The sequence below is a fragment of the Mya arenaria genome, chromosome 2, assembly GCF_026914265.1.
Source record: "Mya arenaria isolate MELC-2E11 chromosome 2, ASM2691426v1".
In the NCBI taxonomy this organism is placed as follows: domain Eukaryota; kingdom Metazoa; phylum Mollusca; class Bivalvia; order Myida; family Myidae; genus Mya; species Mya arenaria.
Genome location: NC_069123.1, coordinates 23689323 through 23714090, shown reverse-complemented (window position 1 = coordinate 23714090; position 24768 = coordinate 23689323). Strand labels below are relative to the sequence as shown.

The window sequence follows — 24768 nt, the reverse complement described above, 5'->3', positions numbered from 1 at the left end:
TCAATGGTTGTATTAAGTTCTATGTTTTGCTATACATAATTAAACACAATTCTATGGTTTTTCAGAGCCGAGTTAATTACCAAATAATTGGTAACGGGCTTGCACCTGGATTCTTCTCAATCAGAAATCCGGAATCGGGTATCATCACGATTGCCAGTGACCTTCGTCGCGACATGAATCTTCAATATAATGTGAGTGCGAGTTAAACAGTAAACTTTATAGATTAACTTTAGGTTTTTTTCTGTTTCAGGTTTTATTTTAAGATTTGTGTATTTTAATTTGTAATCGAGAGATGCATCACTTTTTACAAAATTCATTATGATATGACTTTTTTATAATTTCCTTCAACATTATATGAATTGTTTGCTTTAGGATTATTTTTATCTCGAAGACTTTGTTTCTTGGAATAGGTAGCTTGATTTCGAAAAATTGGGTTGATGCAAACATTAAAACAGCAACTTAATACATGTCTCTATTTATAATGTGATTGTAAATATCAAATATTCCCCTAAGAGAGTAGATTTAAAAAAAAAATGCTCATAATTTCAGTGTTGGAAAGATTCTGACATTACTTACCCATTTTACTTCTTTAGAAATTCATCACTAAAATGATATTTTTGCCACCTTGCCATTATCTCATTTGGGATATGCTGCCCTAGCATTGCATGGCTTCCCTTATCTTGTATCTATCAAAATACCCATGCAAATTTTCATTGTGATAAAGATAATTTTAGGGTTGATTCTGTCTCAAAGTAAATATATCAATATGTCATATGATTTAAAAGTATCATAGAAGGCTACAGACTTCTTGAACTGCTATCATATAAAACACTTCTTCCGTTAATAGGTCACTGTGATTGCCTATGATAGTCAACTACGACAAATGGCTGCCACATCGATACTGACGGTTTCCGTGACTAGGAATGCCAACGCTCCACGATTTACAGAGAATCCTTACTCAAGGTCATTGACATGGCGTGACCTGCCAGGCACTGTAGCTGTAACAATATTAGCCACAGATAATGATGGTGTAAGTCACAAGTTGGTTATAAAATATCAATGGTTACTAATAATGAACTATGTCTGAGAAATGTCTCTTGATGATGATTTTATTTATTTATTATAATTAAAATAATAATATACAATGATATATTTAATGAAAAAATGTTTTTTAAACCGGTTGTCATGAGTTGCATTTACAGTATCGTTAAAAAAAAAAAAAAAAAATTCTGGTGATTAATACTGATGCTTTATCATTTCTACCATGCATATTAGTGTATTGACTTATCTATCATAGCACATTTCTAATATGTATAGACTGTCCAAAGTTGTGCATCGTAAAATCTGTTTGCTTCTTTTACAACACGCAGGATGTGGTAACTTATGGTTTTGGTGCAAACAGTGCTGATGTTTACGAATACTTTGGTATTAACTCTGTGACTGGTAACATCACGCTCCTGCGTACACTGCCACCCCGGAGACAGTCCTGGACGGTATGTTATATTGACATTACAACTACACTGTTCTTAATGCAGGTAGTTTATAAATAATTTATTAAGTTCTTTTAATACTGAATTCTGAGTCAAATTTGCTTGCACTGCCAAAGAACAGTTGTCTATGTATGAACTAGAGCTTGCTTCATCACTCTTAAAATTAGTAAAATTGACGTTTTGAAATTAATTTGATTATTTTTCCATGCAGCACTGAAACAATGACATTTTATATTATTTAATCTATGCTCAACTATATAAAATTCCTAATGAAACCATGCACTATACATAATTATTGATTCTATTTTTAGATCAACGTTGTTGCATATGACAATGCTAACCCCGAGAAAACTGCTCAGTCCCAAGTGTCACTGACTGTTGGGATCGATGCTTTCCCACCTTCATTCCAACCCAACAATGACCTCATCATTCTGAACACTGACGAAACAAGACCTGTTGGTTATATCATTGACGGTGTAACAGCCTCAGATGGAGACCGTCGTGGTGAAATTGTCTACGAACTGGACGGTGAATATCCTGGAGTGAGCTTCTTTGACGTCAATCGCACTACTGGTGATATCTACATTATACGTGATTTGAAAGAAGACGTGTCTGCCCGAGAAGAGTATACGGTATGGTTGAATTCATCAACATAAAATGTTTATATGTGCTTGATTCTATGAGATGTCCATATCAAGAATTTCAAACTTTTAAGACTAGATTAGTACGACAGAAATAAGCCCTTTAAGATAAATACTAAAGATATATAAATAAACGAATAAATTTTAATACGCCATAATTTTCAATTCCTATTTTTACATTATATTTGCAGATTCATATAGTGGCCTATGACACTTTGGTACCGGAGACTCGTGCTCGAAAGACAGTGATAATACGTGTGGCAAGAAATCAAGGCTTCCCGCAGTTTGAACGTTCGACGTACGATGAGACTGTGGATGAATTTCATCAACTGGCTGTCAGCATTGTCAACATTACCGCAAATGACTTCAGAGACAATGTGAGTTTAGTCTAATGTTTTACTATTTTTTTTTATCAGCAAAGTTTTGAAATTGAAAATTTCTTTGAAAAAATAAATCCTGAATGGGTGACAAATCAATGTTAAAGATTGTCTCCTGCGTTTATTTACCCAATAATCTCCAATTAGACTTATCTATTGTGACATCACACATTCTATAAATAGAATGACAATTATTCCAATACTTTGACCACTAGTACATTAGTATATGAATGTGATTGATAGCAAGCAGAGTCAAAGTGGACACAATGGTTAACATGCTGTGACTTGTTTCAGGATGCTATCACCTATATGATGGTCGACGACTCCATTGATCAGCTCAGTAGGCAGTTCTACTATATTGACCGATACACAGGCGTCATCTACCTGCGGAAACCACTGACAACCACCAATGTGAACACTTTCCAAGTATGTTCCATGCTTACTTTTTTGTCATAAATATTTTGCTATCATATAAAAGATTTTTGTCATTATTTGCACATATTTTTGGTGTATAATTATTATTATTTTTTTTGTGCAAAACATTTGATGAGATGTTATAAATAGAACACATTTGTTAGTTGCATTATATATATTAATAAAATGATATCCACCAACGTTTAGTTCATTGTTCGTGCAACTGACGATGGCGTACCATCTCGCACAACTGATGTCACTGTCATTTTGAGAGTGATCCGTGTGGAGCGGCCAACATTCCGTGAACCATACACGACAACAATCACAGAAAACCTGCAAGTTGGGGGTTCAGCAATGAAAGTAAACGCTGATCACCCAATATCAGGGGTAAGTCTTTGAACATTGATACACGTCTTAAATGATTTATCGGCAATTGTTTTATAAATGTCAAGTTTTTTTCAGTTGTAAATAATTTTAAATGATTCAATTACAATAAACAATTATACAAGAGAATGTATGTGATAACACTTCTGTTTGCATGTGAATAATGCTATGTTTTTTAAAGACAATTAGTTCATTTTATGACGTAATAAACAAGATAATCCCTTGGATTTAATCTGTTTAAATCTTTTAAAGGAGATGCCTTTGCAATATTGAACTTATTTCACCTTCTTTCTGTCGTACAGAGAACTGATGATCTCCGATTCGAGCTGGTGGGTTATCCTCCATCCCCGTACTATTTCTGGATCCACCCGATGGATGGCGACATTATGGTTAATCGATCTCTGTTGACAGATACACGACTGTTTTATGATGTATGAGTTTTTAAATTTTGTGTTACTGTGAAATCATTTGTTAAATTTTAAAACAAAGAACTTGATAAGAATTTTCTGTTGTTTACACACTGTAAATATTTCTTTAATATTTGTTATAAAAAATATGATCTATGGTATATTTATTAATCACAGAACATGTTTAAGCAAGTAATTAAAGTCAATGTTTACCTTCGTTTTACATTTCATAATTATGGTATATTTATAATTGCAATATCTTTTATACTAACTTACAAAGTCACTTCTCATTATCCTGACACCAACATTTCTTTCAGCTGCGTGTAAAAGTGTACGATGTTGCTACACCAGAACGAGCATCCTACCAGGATATCAGGATCAACGTCACGAGAAACATCTATAGTCCCGAATTTAGTTCTGGCATTTATAATGTTGACATCTATGACACTGATCTCATCGGATCCATTGTCACAAGACTTAGTGCCACAGATAGGGATATGGTGAGTTTAGTGGCATTCATACATGCCATATCCCTCAGATTTTCGATCTAATATGCTACATTTGAACTTACAAATACAAGCGTTTCTTTCAAAATTATAATATCACAGTATGGAAATATTGAGTTAAACACCTAGCAATCATGGGATACAATCATTGACGAGATGAGGCCAGTGATGCTCATTGATTATTGCCTTAATGAGCTGAGGTTGCGATTACCAACAGTTTTAACTTGTCTTCTTGCATGGAATTGTCTGTGAACTTTGCTGAATTAAGTTACTATTTGAACGTATTTCCACTACTTTCATATAATTTTGTAACATAATAGCATAAAGACTATTTTTTGTTTAAAGACTATTTTTTGTTCCTTGATAAGAATGTTTTTCGGAGTGAGTCTTACCTCAGACTTGAGAGTGTAATCATTGCACAAGAAGGAAATTGTATCCAAAAGTTAATTAATTCCCTTAATCCCGTCCACAGGATCCTCTCACGTACATGATCAGTGGAAGCCAACGTTGTATCGAAACGTTCCGACTTGAATCGACTATCTACAACAATATGACGCTGTACTTGAATCGAGACCTGCAAACAACCACAGGAAACTTCCAGGTCTGTACTCGATCTTTTATTATGGTGTTTAAAAGAAAGCTGTTAATTGTTTAAATTTCACAAGTTTTTTTTTTTTATTTTTGCTATTTTTCATATGAGATGAGGTCATAATTATATTAATCACATTAATAATACAAATATTTGAAAAAACAAACAGTGTATAATAGAACAGAGGAAAAATGGATGTTCTCTCATTCAAAGCCATTGATAGAAAAGGAACAATGAAGCAATAGTATTGTATAAGACGTTTTAGAGTCAAACATCTTTAAATAGAGGTCTAAAAACATTTGCCAATGCTCTATTGTAATAACCCACATCTGTCCATCCTCATTTTTTTTTTTTTGTGATGTTATGTTTACGAAGCAAAATTAAAATGATCTGACAATTTCAGCTATTGTTTGCTTTTCATAACCTTAAAACAATCTGACATTCTACATTGAGCCAGTTTCTTGCAGGAAAATTCAATTTTTGTACATTTTTTACAGTGTACCATAACAGTATCCGATAATGGCAGCCCAAGCGTGAACACCGCTACAGCACGTGTGAATATCAATGTCATTCGTGTCCCGCCGCCAACTTGGACGTTACCTGGACCATTTGAAAGAACCCTTGATGAAGACCAGACCATCGTTTATGAGCTCATTGATCTTGATGCTATCAAGAATAATATCCGGGTTAGTTTCAGTTCTTGTCAAAGAATTTTCCTGAAGTAAATCATAATTCGGAAATGCTGGTCTGAGATATTTAGTATACATGTACTAATAAGTAGGCATAAAAGGTTGAAATAGACTAACAACACTTAAACATTTTAACGATGATTTAACTGTAATATTAATGTTGTTGATTTACAATGGTTTCAAGTTGAGAACAGAAATAACATGCTATTCATATCTTGTAATGAAATATTTTTGTGTATTGCAGGGTGAGCTGGTCTATGAACTGATTGGAGATTACCCATCAGGCTCCTTCTTCCAAGTTGACCGCCCCACAGGGAAAATAACTCTTTATAGAGACCTGCGCTTTGACAGTCTCGGTACCACTCGATACACGGTGAGATTAATTCAAGTTTCTACTGTCAGTTTAAATAAGATGTCATCCAAAAGATTGTGAAAATGGTTTCTTGGCCTGTCAAATGTTCTCTGCTGCTTGTTTCAACCCAAGAAACAGCTTTGAGAGATATCAGCGTGTTCTCAGTGCCTCTGTGATAGCTCTTCCCACAATCGAGTTAAAGAAATTTATTTTATTTTTTCATGGGGAAGACGTTACTAATGTTGTTAGAACCGATCATGTTGAAAGAAAAAAGGCAATAAAATATGTTTAAATCAAATCTTAAAGAAATTGGTATAAACTTCTTTTAAGACTTTAATTTCTTCCCTTTCAGCTGAAGGTTGTCGCCTTTGATACAGCAGTTCCTAACCTGCGCACCACAGCCACTGTGTTTGTTACTGTGAACAGAAACTTGAATGGCCCTAGGGTCGTCCCACCATCAAGCACAATTGAGACACCGCAAGACTCTCCTGTCAACTCATGGGGATATCTGGTCAATGTCACTGATCCAGACAGTGTAAGTTGAATGTTTAAATTTACATTTACTATCAGAATACAAAAACAGTTTTGGCAAAAAGTTTAAGAAGTTATTCTGCAAATTTTCACATGTTTAGAGACAATATGTTTCTGTATAGAGCTAATGTTGCTATCTTAGTTCATTGACTAAAGCAACACAAAATCATAAAATATATATATATGGCATTTTAGAATAAATAGGTTTCATACACAGTTTCTTTTATCCGAAATATATTTTCAAATCTTCCTCAAACATGTGACAGGTTATAAAATAGTGTTCACCTTTAACCATTTAATGGTCACATTTAATGTTCACATCGAATGGTCAAATTTCACTTGTATTATATTTGTAATGTTTCTATGAGTTGGCATATTTTCATAGCATTCTATCACGCACAAACATTATATTTGTTTGTTTTGCCAATATTTTCATTTGTTTTGCTGATATTTTAAATTTCCTTTTTTATATCTTTGCGTATGGTACTTGCCCTTAAAACTTTTGCCATTGTTTCTGCAGATGAACCCTACCTGTTCCATCATTGGTAATACACTAGCTCAGGAATATTTCAAGATCGACCCAGCGACCTGTTTAATCACGCTCCGTAAGAGCTTGGCTGATGACCCACTACTTACCCAACGATATGAGGTAAAAGGTTTAAGCTGAACATGTTGCCATATTTTGACAGGAAGAAGGTTATTTTTTTAGATTTATATCAACAAATCTGACAGAAATTGGAATAAAGAACTTAATGCTAAATCTACACTGGATCAAAATTTAACTGATAATTGTTTAAAACATATATTTCATAATATAAACCGGTAAATGAATTTATTATATGCCATATGGTGATTTATAGAGATTTATCAGTGAAATAAAAATGATATTTCACTTTTCATACCGATCATTTTATGCTGGTGCCACTTTCAAATCAAACATTTAAAAAAGAAAAAATGACGTCATCTCCAAAAAACTATACAGACCTTTGCATATAACTTGGTGCACTTTTCTGAAAAACTATTAACAATTAACTGTCATTTTAAATCCTTTTTATGCATATGATAAAAAAGATTTTTTGTTAGATTCAGTGTAAGATCGCAATACATTTCACTTTATGAACATGAAAAGATAAACATTTCACTCGTGTTATTGTATTTTGCAGCAACATCCATTTGAAATCCTAATTTTTCTTCCAGATCACAGTACAGGTGGATGACAATGGAGTTCCAAACAAGTTCTCCACTGGCCAGGTTATCGTGATAGTTCCGCGCGACCTGAATGCTCCAACTCTCAACTTGCCAAGGAGTGTAACCCTGAGCGAAAGGGCTCAGCCAAACGATGTTGTATTTGATGTTAATGGAAATGATGGTGACTTGCGGGTGAGTGGTTTTACAAATTATGTGTTTGTAAAGGGACTATGAGTTATTGCGAAACATGACATTTACGTGCATTTGTTGGTGTACCCCCTAGTTACAGGTTAATATAAAAGTTGTAGTCAAGATGAATTTAATTTATGCAACATATATCTCAAAAATCGTTCATGCAATTGACAATACTTTACCTAAGAAGTGTTAAAGGCGCACAATATAGGTTAATGCAAATTTCAAATTTTTTATTTTATCTTTATCATTTCATCATCAACTCGTTTGACTTTAATGAACAGGACAAAAAAGTATACCATGGTATGATTTGTGTACAAATAAAAATATTTCGTGATCGTTTTTAACTGAGGATTTTTTGCCACTTAGCTGATAATTATTATTATTTTTTTTATAAAGGCTTATATTTTTACATATATACATGCTATACATGATAAAGAATTAAAATTTCATTTATTTTTTTTGCATCAACTACAATGTATATTGTGCGCCCTTAAAGGCCATGTGAGATAACTATGATCCCTTAAAGGCCATGTGAGATAACTATATGATCCCTTAAAGGCCATGTGAGATAACTATATGATCCCTTAAAGGCCATGTGAGATAACTATATGATCCCTTAAAGGCCATGTGAGATAACTATATGATCCCTTAAAGGCCATGTGAGATAACTATATGATCCTAAAAACATGTTATAGAAACAATAAACATGGTCATTTGCATTGCTGCAGTGTTGATACAATCCGCTACATAAATGATTTGTTTTATATGCTACATTAATAGTAAAAAGCTTTAATACTGAAATTAAACAATGTCCATGTACTGCTAGCAGAAGGAAACAATGTCCATGTACTGCTATCAGAAGGAAACAATGTTCATGTACTGCTAGCAGAAGGAAACAATGTCCATGTACTGCTAGCAGAAGGAAACAATGTCCATGTACTGCTATCAGAAGGAAACAATGTCCATGTACTGCTAGCAGAAGGAAACAATGTCCATGTACTGCTAGCAGAAGGAAACAATGTCCATGTACTGCTATCAGAAGGAAACAATGTCCATGTACTGCTAGCAGAAGGAAACAATGTCCATGTACTGCTAGCAGAAGGAAACAATGTCCATGTACTGCTAGCAGAAGGAAACAATGTCCATGTACTGCTAGCAGAAGAAAACAATGTCCATGTACTGCTATCAGAAGGAAACAATGTCCATGTACTGCTAGCAGAAGGAAACAATGTCCATGTACTGCTAGCAGAAGGAAACAATGTTCTATGTTCATATTCCAGGGCACCTTAATGTACAATCTGGTTGGTGACTTCCCAGACATGCAGTACTTTGACATTAGTGCTGATGGTAATGTGTTCGTTCGGTACTCCCCGATGTCCGACCCACTGGAGTCCGGAGTTTACACGGTAAATGAAATGAAATAGTCTTCTGGTTATAGGATAAAGAATTATCTGGATCTGTATTCACGAAGCAACTTAGTCAAAATCTTTAAATCTTATTTTTAATTTTTTTCTCGACGCTCTTTTTCTTATTTTTATTCCCTCCTCCTGGCACTAATTTTTGAAAATAATCCCGTAAAACAAAAAAATTGGGCCTTAAATGAAAAAATTAATTTGACAGCGATGATTTTATGTACCTTCTACTTTTCATCGAATCTCTATTCATATGCATTGACTATTTAGACAATTTTTGGGTTTAAATTTATATCTTTGGAGAACATACATATTTAGTTTCCTTTAAGGCTAACTAAGACAAAAGTCAAATTTCCCCTGTTTAACCTTGTTGTATAGCTTATTTATGAAAGGTTTTGATGCTTTTTTTTTAAACTATGCACTGTTTTGTTCTTGCATGGTGTCTGCACAATTATCAATTTTGAGATTATTTGTTTTACTGTATTATTATTGTAACTTTACTTTGAAACAACTAATTTTTGATCATCTGTAAAGGCTATGACTGATAATCTGTGATTTTTCCTCCAGCTTCAAGTTGAGGTGTATGACAGCTATTGGCCAAATAACAAGCAGTATGGAACATTGACGGTAATCGTGGACCGTAACCCAGGCGATCCACAATTCTCAGAACCACTTGGCTACAGCAGAGTTATCGCGGCCGATTTCCCAGTTGGAGACACTGTTATCACAGTTCTGGCCACCGACCCAGACAATGTAAGATTGACTTAAGAAATGATATTTAGCACCAGAAGTTGATGAAAGTATTTATTTCGGGATTCATCCGCGTAGTGATAATAAAATGCTATAAAAGATAAATATTTGTGCAGTTTGTAAAATAGTGGATGGATGTAACAATTTGTTTTTTTAATACTTTTATTGAAAGGATTTACTGGATAATTGGAGGGCTTAGTGCAAGACAGTTGCAACTCAATGTTGAAAAATGTTACATTATTCTTGCATTAAGCTCTCAAATTGGGGTTTGTCGAACATGTACACATGATAACTTTAGCAAAACTCTCCATTTTACAGGACAAACTGACTTATGTGAGCTTGGCTGACGCAGCAATCAACGACATTTTCTACCTCACACAAACTGGCGAAATTATTCTTGTTAGTGATATGTCCGATATCCGCCAAGAAATGACCTATAATTTCAACATTGAGGCACGGGATAGTCGTAAAACAAACTCGAAGAGCGTCACGGTTCCCGTGCAAATTCGGGTCACTCCACTACAGGGTCCACCAGTTTTCAATCCTCAGAGCGCTGTTATCAGCATCCCAATTAACCAGGCAGTTAACTCTTCTGTGTACACTGTCACTGCCACAGACAATGATAGGAGAGTAAGTGCTGTTGTTGTTATGTTGTTGTTGTTTTTTATGGGATCAGGGGCTGGAAATCTTGGAAGGGGAATCACATTAAAGAGGCTTATGATTGCGCTGTTAAAGGCCCCCTTTTAAATTTATATTTTCTTTAAATCAAACTCTTACATCAACATTTGTGATCAAATTTGTAGGAAACAAAATTGAATTTCATGGTAAAGATGTTGAGGCAAAGGTAACATTAAGCTGTATTCTCTTGTTCAGGGTCAGGTGAGGTATTCGCTTGAGAGTATCGGTATCGGACCAGACTTCTACCGAGTGGATCCAGTGACTGGACGTGTGATTGTGACTACTAGCTTGATCAACGATAACACGCAATACACGGTAAGATGGGTAGAAATATTATGTTTCAGGAAAATGGTATTATTCGATAAGAAATAAAAGCAAATGCTACAAAATAGACCATTCAAAACACTGTAAGGTTTGATTTCATTAATTTTACAATGAAATCAGATAGAGATATACACTTTGCCAAGCATATAAAGGTTGCAAAAGAAAAGAATGTTATCAAGTATGTTTTAGTCATTGAAAAAAAAAAAAAAAGTATAAAATTTCTTGTCAGAACATAAAAACATTATATATAAATAATGCATCAAAGATCAAATTAAAATCAAATTGTCAGTTCATGTTTGAATAATAGTAATAAAACAGTGAGATGCTGAGTTACTTGGTTCGTCCAGCTGCTGATATCAAGTTACTTGGTTCTTCCAGCTTCTGATATCAAGTTACTTGGTTCTTCCAGCTTCTGATATCAAGTTACTTGTTTCTTCCAGCTGCTTAAATCAAGTTTCTTGTTTCTTCCAGCTGCTGATATCAAGTTATTTGTTTCTTCCAGCTGCTGATATCCAGTTATGACGACGCATTGCCCGACGATCGCAGCATGTTCAACCTGATCATCAACATTGAGCGAAACCTCCGGCCACCTCAATGGAGGGATGGACAGTCGCAATACTCAGCCTCCATTAAGGATTATGATCCGGCGGGAACTTTTGTTCTTCAGGTCAACGCTACTGATGGTGATGCCACAGTGAGTATCATTCTTTGAGACATTGTGGATAAATCAATTACAATAAGTTATTGCTAACATATGTGAAAATAATTGGTATTTTGTATGTGTGTATTAATTCATGTTGAATCATAACGCCTATAGATTTTTAAAATACCAGCACATACATAACTATATGCAATATCCATAGTTTTAACTAATTAGTTGAATGTTTTCTTTCAATTTTTACATTTAACTTTTTAAATATTGGCTACATTCTATAATATTATGTCAAGAAACTTCACATTCATAATTTTACTGTAGAAAACATTGTGATAGTGTATAGCATGCTGATGAAAGTAAGCTTGCAAAATTGGGTAAAACATTACAAGTATTTATTTTTATGCTTTCAGTACCCAGAAAATTTGGTCACATACTCACTGCAACTTGGAAACCAGAACAACCAGTGGTTCTCTATTGACTCAACCAACGGAATTATCACTGTTAGCAACCGTGTATCCATGGACACCAACTCACCCTCGCAGTACCTTGTAAGTTAACAGGTTTATTGTGTATATGGGCAGTTATGTGTTTGCTCTCAAATTCAATTCTCAATAATAGTTAAGTGTAACCTTTGAAATTATTTGCTGTGTGATTATTCTTATTCAGAATGAAGGTGTTAATTTTTGTCTGCGTTTGTAACATTTAAGACAATATATTCATAGGCCGTTGAAACAATACTATAAAATTAATGTTTTAAAATGTATTAAAGGAAATGATTTTTTTCATTTCCCTCCTTTTCACCTGACTTCCAATGAATCATTTCTCAAAAACAAATGTAAATGTGCATAAGGTGTAAAAAAATAAATATGTTTCGCTTTCCGACCTACCCTATTTTTTTCCCTGACCCTAAACCTTTGTATTGCCTTGAGAAATGTTTTTTATCATTCATTGGATTTCTTTCTTGTAAAAGCTAAAAGGTGTTTTGCCTTTTAACAGTAAGTACCAGTCATGCTAAAGCTGATTGTATACAGTAGAGGTTCTATGTACGATGATTTATAGTTTTTGGTAACAGAAAAATCTAAGAAACAATATGCCTTACAAAAAAAATAAAAAATTAAAAATTCCAATTGAAGATCACAATATATTTCACTGAGAGAGCATCAAAAGATGTATTTCGTAAGTGGTGTAGCCACAAAGGAGATACTTACCTTCAGTGTTCCCAAGTTGAAATATATTAGAATATAACCCTTAAACAAAGAATCAATTGAAGCCTTTCAGGAACATGAATGTGTAGTTAATTTTTCCATTGAATTGGTGTTATCCCTCATAATGAACTTGTTTTGATCAAACTGTATGGTACATTGTATGTATCAATCTCTACTTCAGCTTTACATTACTGCCTCTGATCGTGCCTTCAATCCACTAGATGTTCGCACAACTACAGCAACAGTTACAGTCCGGGTAGAGCGCAATGTGGCCCCAGTGATTCAAAACAAGAACACCTATTTCAAGAGCTTCTCAGAGGGGTCTGGTATCGATTTTAGTATCCTCAGAGTACTGGCCACTGATGCAAATCCAGCTGATTCTCTCAACGGTATGCTGGAGTATTCGATTGTTGAGACAAATGCGAGTTCCAGGTTCCAGATTGACAATAATGGTGTAATCAGGCCTCGCGTCACCCTTCGTGGCCTTCAGCCCGCCTCATGGGACTTTACTGTCCAAGTCAGAGACATGGGTATTCCATTCAAGTTTGACACAACCACAGTAAGCATCACCCTTGAACGTATCGACGGACCACGCTTCAATCCATCCAGTTCCATGCATAACAAAGACGAAAACATGGTTATTGGTGACACACTTATTAGACTACAAGCAGAAGATACAACTCCCGATGGACCACTGGCGTACGAGATACGAGGTGATGGCCTAGCACCACAATATTTCCGAATTGATATGGAGGGCGATGCAGCAGTTATCAAATTGAACAAGTCATTCGCAGATGACACCAATAAGACTCCATTCTACAAGCTGCGAATCCACGCATATAGAGTAAATGATCCTAACACTTTTACTGAGCATATTGCCACAATTTATGTCAACAGGAATCCCAATGCCCCCCAGTTTGCCCATGGCGACCTTGTGTTCAACATCAGCGAAACCTTGGACATCAACTCTGTGGTTGGTGATTTGAACGCTACTGATCCCGATCTAGGCACCAATGGAGATATTGTTTATGAAATTAGCAACTCGGATCTTGCTCCACACTATCTTAGAGAATACTTCACCATTAATGAGTTTACTGGAAAAATAATTCTCATTGACGACCTGAGGAAGGATTCAACCATTCGATACCAGATGACAGTCATTGCTAAGGACAAGGGCGTGCCTCAAAGACAAGACACTACTAGAGTCACCATCAATGTAGCTCGCAACCCAGGTGGACCTGTGTTTATAAACACACCGTATGTAGCCAACCTTACTGAGAATGATAATATTGGCATTTTTGTCATTCAAGTGACAGCACGTGATCCAGATGGTGATACGGTTGAATACGGAATTAGGATAGCACCACCCGCATCATATTACTTCACAATGGATACATTGACAGGACAAATTACAACGCAAGCTGCACTTTATGAGAATCAAGTAGAGTCATACACACTTACAGTGTTTGCATATGATGTTAACAGGGCATCTAGAACTGCTGAGACAACGGTGTTAGTCAACATTCTCCGAAATCCAAATCCTCCGGTGTTTGTTAACGATCCACCTTACAGAACCACGATTTCTGAGTACATTGAAAGTGGCAGTCCCCTTGATGTGCTTGTCAGTGCACGTGATGATGATCATTACCTAAGCAGCAGTGGTATATTACGATACAAGTTTGGCACAATCCAACCAGCAGGAGCTGAGCAGCTGTTCGACATAAGTACCACAACAGGTGGTATTTCTATTGCCTCTCCGCTGATTGGCAACAAACAGCTGGTGCCAACGCTTGTCACAATGGAAGTGATTGCATATGACAGATCAGCCCAACCAAAGAGCGCTACCGCTATGGTCACTGTTGCAATCGTCCGTAACACAGCTGCTCCTGTGTTCGAAACCGCGTGTCCAATACGACAGACGGTGAATGAACGATCACCTCCTAATGTGTTTGTTGAATCAGTGTCAGCAAATGATCCTGATACTGGCATCCCTCTGAACGCTGACACTCCGAATGCACAGTTTGAGTACTCTCTGGCTGGCGATGAAAACTCATATGCACGATTCTTTAACGTGAGACCTGATGGAACCCTTTACACCAAGAACATCCTAAACTTCCCTGGATTAATTGGAAACGAAATAAGTGTAAGTAAAGTTGTGCAAAATGATGCAAGATTTTAAGTTACATTCATAACTACTTATAGAATAATAACAAATTAATGAAGAAGAATATTTTAATTTCATTAACCTGCCTCACTAATTCAAAGTACTCACACGAAACATTTTTGTTTTTAGTGTTGTTTTTTTTTAATTATATATAAAATGCGTAAAATTGATAAAATTGTACTTAATTTCCAAACAGTTTATGTGCTTGTTGCATATTATATTTCATCTGAACACCAAACACTCAATTGATTAGAACTTTGTCATGTTTTTAGGTCACAGTTATTGCCAAAGATCTAAGCTGGGACCCGAAACAGTCTGAATGCAGAATCGTTCTACAGGTTAACCCTGTGGTCATTCAATCTGCCACACTGGGATTCATCCAACCAGTGTTCTAGTAAGTAAAGAAGCATTATCCTCTTATTTCCATTCTTATTCTATAAGAACTTACACTTTAAGCAGATCTGTTTTTGAAGGACCTCTAGTTTTATATGTTTATGATGAGATCTTTACAGAGATTTATAGCAAATGAGTGTTCAAGTAACAAACTGTAATTTCAGCATTGAAGTACAAGAAAACTTCCAGCTGAACCAAGTACTGAGAGTTCTTGACGTTGTCAACCAAGAAAACAAAGTTGATTGCACAATGGTTGAATCCACATACCCTGCAGGGCTCTTTTCCATTGAGCTTGATTCCACAGAAAAGAACTGCGAACTTGTGCTCAGAGGATCTCTTGATTATGAGAACAGGAGAAATTACAACATTACGGTTAATGTTCAGGCTGAGCGTGACAAGGGCTCGAGAAAGAAGAGACAATGTAAGTCCTTTGAGCTGGTAAACTGTTTTTATGTATTATGCCAGGCTTGATTATGACTCTCATATCCCTAGCTAGTATGTATTCAACAAATGACCAGGTTTGAAAATGGGCATTTATTTTATGCTGTTACAACAATTATACATCAGTTTTATAAACAAGGTATAGGTTGATGACTTATCTGGCAGCCAACATTGCCGAATAATTACACAAAGCCGAATAATTACACAAATTATTTTGTTTTATTTGTTTGTGTTATATTTTTTATTTTACGGTAAGTATGATTAAAGCTGACACTGGTCATATGATGAGTGAAGCTATCATGATGTTTTTTACTTTGTAAGAATTGCTTGTACATTATTGATTTTGTGTTATGATAAAATTAAGAAAAATTCTGGATTGAAGTCAAGAAATGAAACTCTTATCGAATATTTTCAGTGTACACCAATTCAGTGTACAATGCTTGGAACCCAGCGCTTGTGTACATCCAAGTGTTGGACACAAATGATAACATCCCGTCCTGGGTCATCCCGTACTACCCACGAAGCAATGGAACAAACCCTACCACCCAGAGCAAGTACTTCGGCATTGTAAATAACGATCTGGGCAGCGACTCCAACGTCCTCTTCATTAATGTAAGTTTTTTTTGTATATTTGAACTAACATAAAAAGCAAAACTATACCTTATTGTAAATATATAAGAAGAAATATGATGATGCTAGTTGCTTGGGAATTTAAAAAGAATAGCAGCGCCTAAGATATAATGTGTCTTTAAGGGCATTGATACTTACTGTGTGTAAAACATATTTGATAGGATGTAAATGGAATAAATAAAAGTCAATAGGATGTCAATACGTGATAAATAAGTCACTAAGAAGTCAAAACGTGATGAATAAGTCACAAATAAGTCACTAAAAAGTCAAAACAGGATAAATAAGTCACTAAGAAGTCAAAACGGGATAAATAAGTCACAAATGAGTCACTAGGAAGTCAAACGGATAAATAAAATACAACAAGAAGTCAAAACGGGATAAATAAGTCACAAATAAGTCACTAAGAAGTCAAAACGGGATAAATAAGCCACAAATAAGTCACTAGGAAGTCGAAACGAATAAATAAAATACACCAAGAAGTCTTAACGGGATAAATAAGTCACAAATAAGTCACTAAGAAGTCAAAACGGGATAAATAAGCCACAAATAAGTCACTAGGAAGTCAAAACCGATAAATAAAATACACCAAGAAGTCAAAACGGGATAAATAAGTCACTGGGATGTCAAAACGGGATGTATAAAAGTCACTAGGATCCAGCACAGTTTTTACCCTAAATGAGCATTCTATATAGCTATAATTAAGGGTTCTACAATCTGATTGACTCATTAAGCAAGTCAATGCAATGTCCTTTTTTTAAATAGCAAATATAGTAGGCCATGATGAAGTGACTTTAATAGCTTAGAATATTTGTATACAACTTCCACCAACTATTCACCAACTATTTTATATCCCTGTTTCCAGGCTGTGGACCGTGACTCCGGAAATCTTGGTCATATCGAGTACCTCCGTGGCCTTGAAGATAACGACTTCCCCACCAACCCGCCATTCCAGATGAACACCCTCACTGGTGAGATAACTACAACTAAGTCTATGGAGTTTGTCACCGTGCCGACCCATAGGTTCGAGGTGAAAGCTCGGGACAATCCGGGACAGACCACGCAGCAGAATAGCATTGACGCTGAAGTTGTGGTGAGTGAAATGGAAAGGTTAAATAATTATGACCTTACTAAGTAACGATTGAATGACGAATTATTGTAAGATCTACAAATTGTGCTTTGAAATTAATGATTTAATTTATAAAAAATATTTGAAATTTAGTATAGAACCTTGAAACGAGTGCTGCATCCCCATTCCATTTTTTCGAATCTATGATAAGCTACTGATCTATTCTAAGAAGTGTATAAATGATTCTAAGAATGGAGGAAAATTGCAATGTTCTTGATATCCATACATTTACATTATTGTTGTGTAATTTTAGATCCACTTGGTTGAAAATAAGCACCGATTTGTTGCTGAGTTGCCGGGCCAACCTCAAGACTATGTAAACCGACTTGAGCAGTTTAGACTGTAAGTTAACAATTTCTGGCAATATTGATGTTTTAGGATTTGTTCAATAAAACATAATATGAGTATTAATATCATGAAAATTTATGAAAGCTTTTATACCAAATCATGTCCTTGAAGAAGTGTACAATACCAAATAGATGTATTTTTCCGATTCTAGGATTGGTATTGATATTTCAATTATTTCTCCATAAAATCTCTATAATAGAAAATTTCTGTTACACTACTCGAGCTGTTCAGATAGACCTGTATGTACTACTTGTAGGTTACACAACACTGATATTAATAACAGTGTATCTTTAGTTCAAATTTAACATGGAAGATACTTAAAATTACGTGTTCAATACATTACGAGTCATAATTTCATTTATATGGTGATTAAATAAAAAATTACTCATAAATGTACAAACAGTTGATAAATGGTTCCCCTTTTATTTTTTGAAGATATGGGGCTGTAAGCAACTTAGATTGAACTTGAAATTAAGAATAGAAACGTAAGTGTTTTGATTGGCCTGTATGTTTAGCTGACCAATAGACGGAATGGAATCACTGAGGCATGTCTTAGGATAAGGATAGATCAATATTGAATATTGGCCATGGGCAGTAGAGGGTAGTTTATGATGTATGTACGATGTGTTTACAGGGCCGTTCAATCCCACACTGGATACATCTGCCTCATTGAGAGCGTACAGCACAGGAGAATTGCCAGCGGCCCTAACGAGATTGCAACTGACGAAGCTGCTGGGTAAGCCTAGTGGCGCTGATTGTCGATCATTTTAAAGTGATCTTATTCAAAATCAATACATTCACAAATATAACAAACATCATTTTTGACTGATAAATCTTTTACTTCTTTGTAAATAATGAATTTATGGAAAATATTGAGTACTGATAACAAGAGTGTAACCGTGTATTTTATAGCAGAAAGCGCACAAATATTAAATGATTGATGAATGCTAAAAGATTTACTGTGGTCTATTTTTGTCTCATAAGTTAGAAATACTGTGTTTTATGCTCATTTCTCTCAAATTAAACTCGGTATACTTCATAAGAACCATTGTTTTCTACATTTATTCATCCTTTTTCGGAATATTAAAACAATGTCATTAATTGTGGTAAACCTTATTTGGGAGTGAAGATTTGAAAGTTAACAACAATGAAGTTAACAACATTGTAAACTTTAACAACGTTTTGAACAATAGCCCAATGGTAACTAATTATGAGTTATGTCTTTCTGGCACTCTTATTTTAGCTACACATCCGTATAAATTTTGTCTACAGTTTCATACATTTTTGTTTTTCAGTACTGACGTAACATTTGTATTGGCTGATCCTGATATTACACCAAATTTCCCACTGCTTATCAACGATGAAAGAAACTTGGGGTATGTTGAACATAGTTACATTTATACACATTTGTAACAATCCAAGGACGCTTTAAGCAGTATAGAGATTGGCATTGGAGGAATATAAAAAAAATTTGACGTTAAACAAAGCCATGAGCAATTTGGCATTCCAACAGAAGGTCAAATGTAATCTGAAGGTTATATCAGGCTGCATATTAATAGCTGTATTTAATTTTTACCATTTTAATCCTGTCACCTAAGAGGTAATTGTGTGGACACTCGTGTCAGAGATACTTTCTCACAGTCTGTCAAAGGACACCAGTAAGAGTTTCTATCTAGAAATGGACTCAAGAATGATTCATGTCATAGCTTTTGTCTGCCTTACAATCCAGCTAAATTCATTTGTTTAAACTAGTCATGTATTTCTTTAGATTTTTATCAGATTATATTATTTTGATACTCAAAGCTTATTACACGTCATCACCCGCATGCAGTAACCCAGTAACTGCAAATAGAAATAGAACCTGTTTGTTTAGTTCTTGCTTTAAGGTGATGATTGACACGTAATTGATGATTTCAAAGCTCGCAGTCCATACTAAGTTCATACACTCATAATTAACATGTCTTCAAACACTTGTTCACAGATTGTTCGATGATACCTGGAAGGTTATGATCCGCGACAATGCCAACGTTGACGTATCGATCGTCCACCCTCCACTGACAGGCAACCTTGCGGCACAGCACGTGTTAACAAAATCGTACGTGTGGTGGCTGGACGACCCATGGGCAGCACTTGTCGCTCTCGTTGCCATCTCCATTCTCCTTTGTATCGTCGGCATCATCGTCCTTGTGTTCACTCATGCCAGGTAAGAAATTGGATTGCATATGGTTGTATGTTCATTATATTAATGTTTGTTATATCAAGTTTGCAGCTCACTTTGTGTTTATAATGTGTTTCCTGCAAATCTGTTATTCATGTATAGGAATCGTAGAAACATTTACTTACTCTTTATTGATAGGGTCATTTGTAATCTAATATGATTTTCAATGAAAAAAGTTGAGGTATTGTCATAGCCTTGATGTCGTCACCTTTGACAGCAATGTGCAAAAAGGTTTAACAGTCGTCTTTAAACATAAAAAACATTTGAGATTTTGAAATGTTACTAGGTAGATAATAATAGAAAGTAATATCACATATTAGATAGCTTGAGATAATTGGTTCATGTTTAGCAGGGCCCACAACTCTTGCTTTAATGATTATCTAGTTATGCCACACTTGAGCAACTGAAAAATGACAAACAAGCATTGGCATAAGCTCTGCACCTTTTTTGTTCACTTACATACAAATAGTATATGTTAAATGTTTTAAAGCTACCACAGACTTGATATAAGCATACATTTTAAGAAATTTGATTCTGTTTCTTCCAGATACACCAAGTACATCAACAACTACCGTGTGTACCAGACAACATACCAGCAACCAGAGTTTGTTGAGCCTCCAAGCTTCCTCAGGGAATACGAGACACAGGTATGGAAGAGTTCAGTTATAAAAAATATTATTTTAATGATTCAAAAAGATTTATTTTGTATTAATTCTTTTGTTTGAAGTTTGTTTATGACCAATTTTTTAAATCTGCTTTTATCTTGGCTGATTTTGTGACCACAGATCAGTTTGTTGTAATACTGCGACTTTGGCAAAATTCACAAAGCACTGTTTTCACAGATTATGATTAATCCAAGGCAATGCTACAATCTTTTCAACTTACTCATGGTATACAATAAAAGCGTCCAATTTATTGATTTTTTTTATTACATCTTTATATGAAGACACTAAATCACATAAATCACAAGTTGATAGAGGTTGTGATTAATGAAGTAAATGTGTAATCGTATAATAAGTAAACACAGCAGTTGAGTTTAATAGTTGTTACGAAATGTTGATTTGAACTTGTTCTTATACTAGCCATACATTACACATGCTATTGTACACGACTTTCTTTACTTGTACAATGGACACATGCATGGATGACATAGTGCACAAAAAGTAGCCAACATGTACACATACAAGTAATATTTCACCGTGCACCTCTCCAATAAATTAACATGATCTAGAATTTTACATGTTTCATTTGCCTTCATCAGAGTCTGCAGATGTATGTACCACCCGACGAGGCTGTGCTACAAAGCGGTGAAGTCCAGATGCATCTGTCAGCCGAGGGCATTTCTTCCATGGAAGCATCAGGAACTGCCGCCATCAATCCCGTTTACGATGCGTAAGTTTGGTCATATCTGTCAATGTTGATTAGTATATTGTAAAGCCCTTTCTGACGCTAATCATTGATTCATGTATAATGCAAGTAATGAATAAATTCTGGTTAAATTCAAGCTGAAAACATTCTGATACATTTTATATTTTTTGCAAAAAGTTTGCCTATTAATGGGATAATTTGAAAATACTATCCCTTTCCAATTTCAGTGAGAGCGAGGGACCGGTTATGACTGGCCAATCATCATACAGCCGCAACACGACTCTGCTGTAACCATGACAACGACCTTAATAAATGACACACTTATCTACCAACACAAACATTGAAACTTTACTCTGAAAGGTCATGCCATCATTAAAGAAATGTGTTATTCAAATAATTCTTTGTGATAAAGTTCATATCAAAGTGTGAATACTGCTGTTATTTTTGGATGACTATTTTTACCTTACATATCGATAAAATTGTTACTGTTTTTTGCAAAGTTTAATAGATATTTACTTTTATGAGACCTGTTTGAGACTTTTCTTTGATTTTTCGAAACATTGTTTATATTTAGACACGTTTACACCTTTATTGCTTCAGTTAACTTTTCTTTTGCTTATTAAGTAGATATTATGCAGAGTGTTAGATTTCTATTGCATACATGTACATGTAATTGTTAAATCTATGCAAAATAAAATATTATATCCGTTATAGCAGACCATGACATTAAACAATTGAATCAGGGTAATATAATTATAATACCTATTATGACTTTGAGAATCTCAAGAAATGCAATTATTATAGCCTGCTACATACTCTCGAAATATATAGATAAGAATTTTGTTGTTCTTTTGAATGATAATCTTCTGTTGAATATTCTCTATCTGTTGTAATGCCTATACATACATGTAATGTTTACATATCAAACTATAGTGCTTGTATTTTATGTTGATTTTTTTGCTTAGGTATAATTGCGTGCTTTTTTATGCCTGTTAAAATGGAGATCTTTACAAAGAACATTCCATTAATGTTTGTCACAAATTTTTACATAATGTATTTTTGATACAAAAAATGAAAATAAAGAAAGCCACTATTTGTATACAGAGTTATTATTTTTCAATATTTATATATATATATAAGCAGGGGGAAATTCTGCGCACTCGACAGCGCGCTCGACTATTCCGCCGCTTTTCGGTGTATGGATTGAAAAGTTTTGGCGAAACATGCATGGATCACTGTTGGATTAGATTTCAATGCAATACATGATGTGCGGAGATAATTACATTAATTGAATGGGAAAATATTTGAGGTGGTACGCAAACGTAAATTCTAAGTAGAAAAAGGGGCATAATTTTGTCAAAATGCTTGATAGAGTTACCTCCTCCTGTGTACAGGTTGGGGGCATGATGGTGAACAAGCATGCAAAGTTTCAAAGCCATATGTCAATGGACTTTGAAAATATTTGAGGTGGTAAGCAAACTTTAACATAAGTGGTAACGCCGACACCGACACTCGGGCGACTAGGATAGCTCTCCTTATTCTTCGAATAGTCAAGCTTAAAAGGGTGGAAATAATGTACTTAAATACTGTGCACTGTAACATAAGCTCACCACAATACAAACTGTAATAAAGATCACCTCAAATGATTGCTCGACAAATTTCTGGGTTACTCAAAGAAAAATAATTGGCCTGCAGTGTAAAACTTGTAAGCCATCCTTAGCCAATACCACTAATGGCACGACTTTTTTAGTAATATTTACATACTAGTAATTGGCATTTACTGATCAATATTAAAGTAAATCGGTGAACCATGTTTTACAAAGGGTTAAGGGAGAGAAACACTACAATTATAAATACTCCTGTACAAGTTGCCTCCCTTATAATATTTACACTAGGTTTTATAGGTCAAAGGGAGAAAACACTACAATTATAAAAACTCTCAAAAACTCTCCCTACTTTTGATACGTCTGCAGCATTTGCATGGGTGTTCCGGGCTGGTTGAAGAAATGAGCGGACTCTTGAATAAAACTAACTGAAGACTTCACAAGCCATTGTAGTCAGTAAAATGAACCAAAGGTTAGGTCTTGCCTCCATGGGAGAGTACAAAGGGCTTCAGGCTTTCTACTTTATATCCCCCAATTGTTGACTCTTAGTTTTTCATTTATGTTCATTCATTAATGTCACTTTAATATTTTAAAAGCATAAATTGGCTTGTAATGATACATTGTGTACAGGGGGATATGGAGCAGTGACCTTGATCTTGTTTGAAATACTTATAGTGTGACCTTGACCCAGCCAAGGTTTAGCAGGTCACCTTAATGATTTAGACCTGGGAATAGCATTTAAATATTATCTTGAGGTGTGGAGCAAACATGAAATACTTATATTGTGACCTTGACCCAGCCAAGGTCCTGCAGGTCGCCTTGATGAGTAAGGACATGTGACCAAAATCCTTCAAGGATTGTGGGAGAAAATAAGCAGACACAGATATGTTTCAAACATTATATACATAGCATATTGCACAAATTGAACACAAAATCAACATCCATCAAAGTTAAACACACAAAGGTCAGGAGGAGGCTTTCACTTCACTGTAGAAGACAAACGACACGGCATCCCTTGCATCTTCCAGGTACCAGGCCTGGAATCCAATATCAACCAAGTTAATGTTGATCTTATTGTGAATTTATCACATCAGTTTTTGGCACACAATGAAATATATTCTTTAAGGGAAGATAAATACCTTTAAAATGTCACACTCATTCTATTTTTAGTCACAGGAAACTAGAATATCATACATCAAATTTACAAAAAGACTTAAAAATGATGTGAACCAATGTGCAATGTTATTGATATAAGATGGGGTTTTGTTACACATGTGTATACTTTAGTGGTAATCCTAAAATGTGTACTATGTATGAAAATCTAGAACAGTTATTGAGCTATGGCCGAAGGTGGAAAACTGCATGTTTTCATCCATTAAGACACCAACTCAGTGACCATGACCTTGGCATTACTTTGAAAACACATAGGAGCTAATAAGTAGATCTATATCAGATGGACTTTTTATACAAAAGAAGTCCCTCACATAAATATAACAATCTTTTTGTGATTACTGTTTTTAATAGGAATATTTTGCAACCAATTACAACGAAGACTATCCATTTCCGATTCCATTCGAATCCCGATTCCATTATTTAAAATCGGGAGCTGAACGACCCATGTGAAACTGTGCAGTGTAAATCGCGCCAATAGGCATATCCACAAAAAGGACAAATATTTTTTCATCTTTA

General features: G+C 35.0%; 2 protein-coding genes across 3 annotated transcripts in view; one reads left to right on the top strand and one right to left on the bottom strand.

Annotated features, from left to right (window-relative positions):
- The window catches only part of LOC128246222 (uncharacterized), a 111834-nt gene extending 89260 nt beyond the window's left edge, over positions 1-22574 (top strand). Inside the window, exons 135-167 of the mRNA XM_052964418.1 lie at positions 66-191; positions 848-1030; positions 1371-1493; positions 1802-2122; positions 2323-2508; positions 2803-2934; positions 3130-3309; positions 3609-3737; positions 4031-4213; positions 4692-4820; positions 5306-5494; positions 5742-5870; positions 6202-6384; positions 6901-7029; positions 7578-7760; positions 9044-9169; positions 9743-9928; positions 10244-10555; positions 10799-10918; positions 11430-11621; positions 11993-12130; positions 12969-14930; positions 15224-15345; positions 15509-15765; positions 16201-16397; positions 17278-17505; positions 17795-17883; positions 18524-18625; positions 19185-19265; positions 19871-20092; positions 20655-20754; positions 21369-21499; positions 21703-22574. Of these exons, the coding sequence (XP_052820378.1) occupies positions 66-191; positions 848-1030; positions 1371-1493; positions 1802-2122; positions 2323-2508; positions 2803-2934; positions 3130-3309; positions 3609-3737; positions 4031-4213; positions 4692-4820; positions 5306-5494; positions 5742-5870; positions 6202-6384; positions 6901-7029; positions 7578-7760; positions 9044-9169; positions 9743-9928; positions 10244-10555; positions 10799-10918; positions 11430-11621; positions 11993-12130; positions 12969-14930; positions 15224-15345; positions 15509-15765; positions 16201-16397; positions 17278-17505; positions 17795-17883; positions 18524-18625; positions 19185-19265; positions 19871-20092; positions 20655-20754; positions 21369-21499; positions 21703-21766 (7134 nt within the window). The 3' untranslated portion in view covers positions 21767-22574. The remainder of the gene's footprint in view (positions 1-65; positions 192-847; positions 1031-1370; positions 1494-1801; positions 2123-2322; positions 2509-2802; positions 2935-3129; positions 3310-3608; positions 3738-4030; positions 4214-4691; positions 4821-5305; positions 5495-5741; positions 5871-6201; positions 6385-6900; positions 7030-7577; positions 7761-9043; positions 9170-9742; positions 9929-10243; positions 10556-10798; positions 10919-11429; positions 11622-11992; positions 12131-12968; positions 14931-15223; positions 15346-15508; positions 15766-16200; positions 16398-17277; positions 17506-17794; positions 17884-18523; positions 18626-19184; positions 19266-19870; positions 20093-20654; positions 20755-21368; positions 21500-21702) is intronic.
- A 1389-nt stretch (positions 22575-23963) lies between these two features.
- The window catches only part of LOC128244595 (DNA repair and recombination protein RAD54B-like), a 30784-nt gene continuing 29979 nt past the window's right edge, over positions 23964-24768 (bottom strand). For both annotated transcript variants that reach the window (XM_052962600.1, XM_052962607.1), the window contains exon 26: positions 23964-24116. In XM_052962600.1, the coding sequence (XP_052818560.1) occupies positions 24045-24116 (72 nt within the window). In that variant the 3' untranslated portion in view covers positions 23964-24044. The remainder of the gene's footprint in view (positions 24117-24768) is intronic.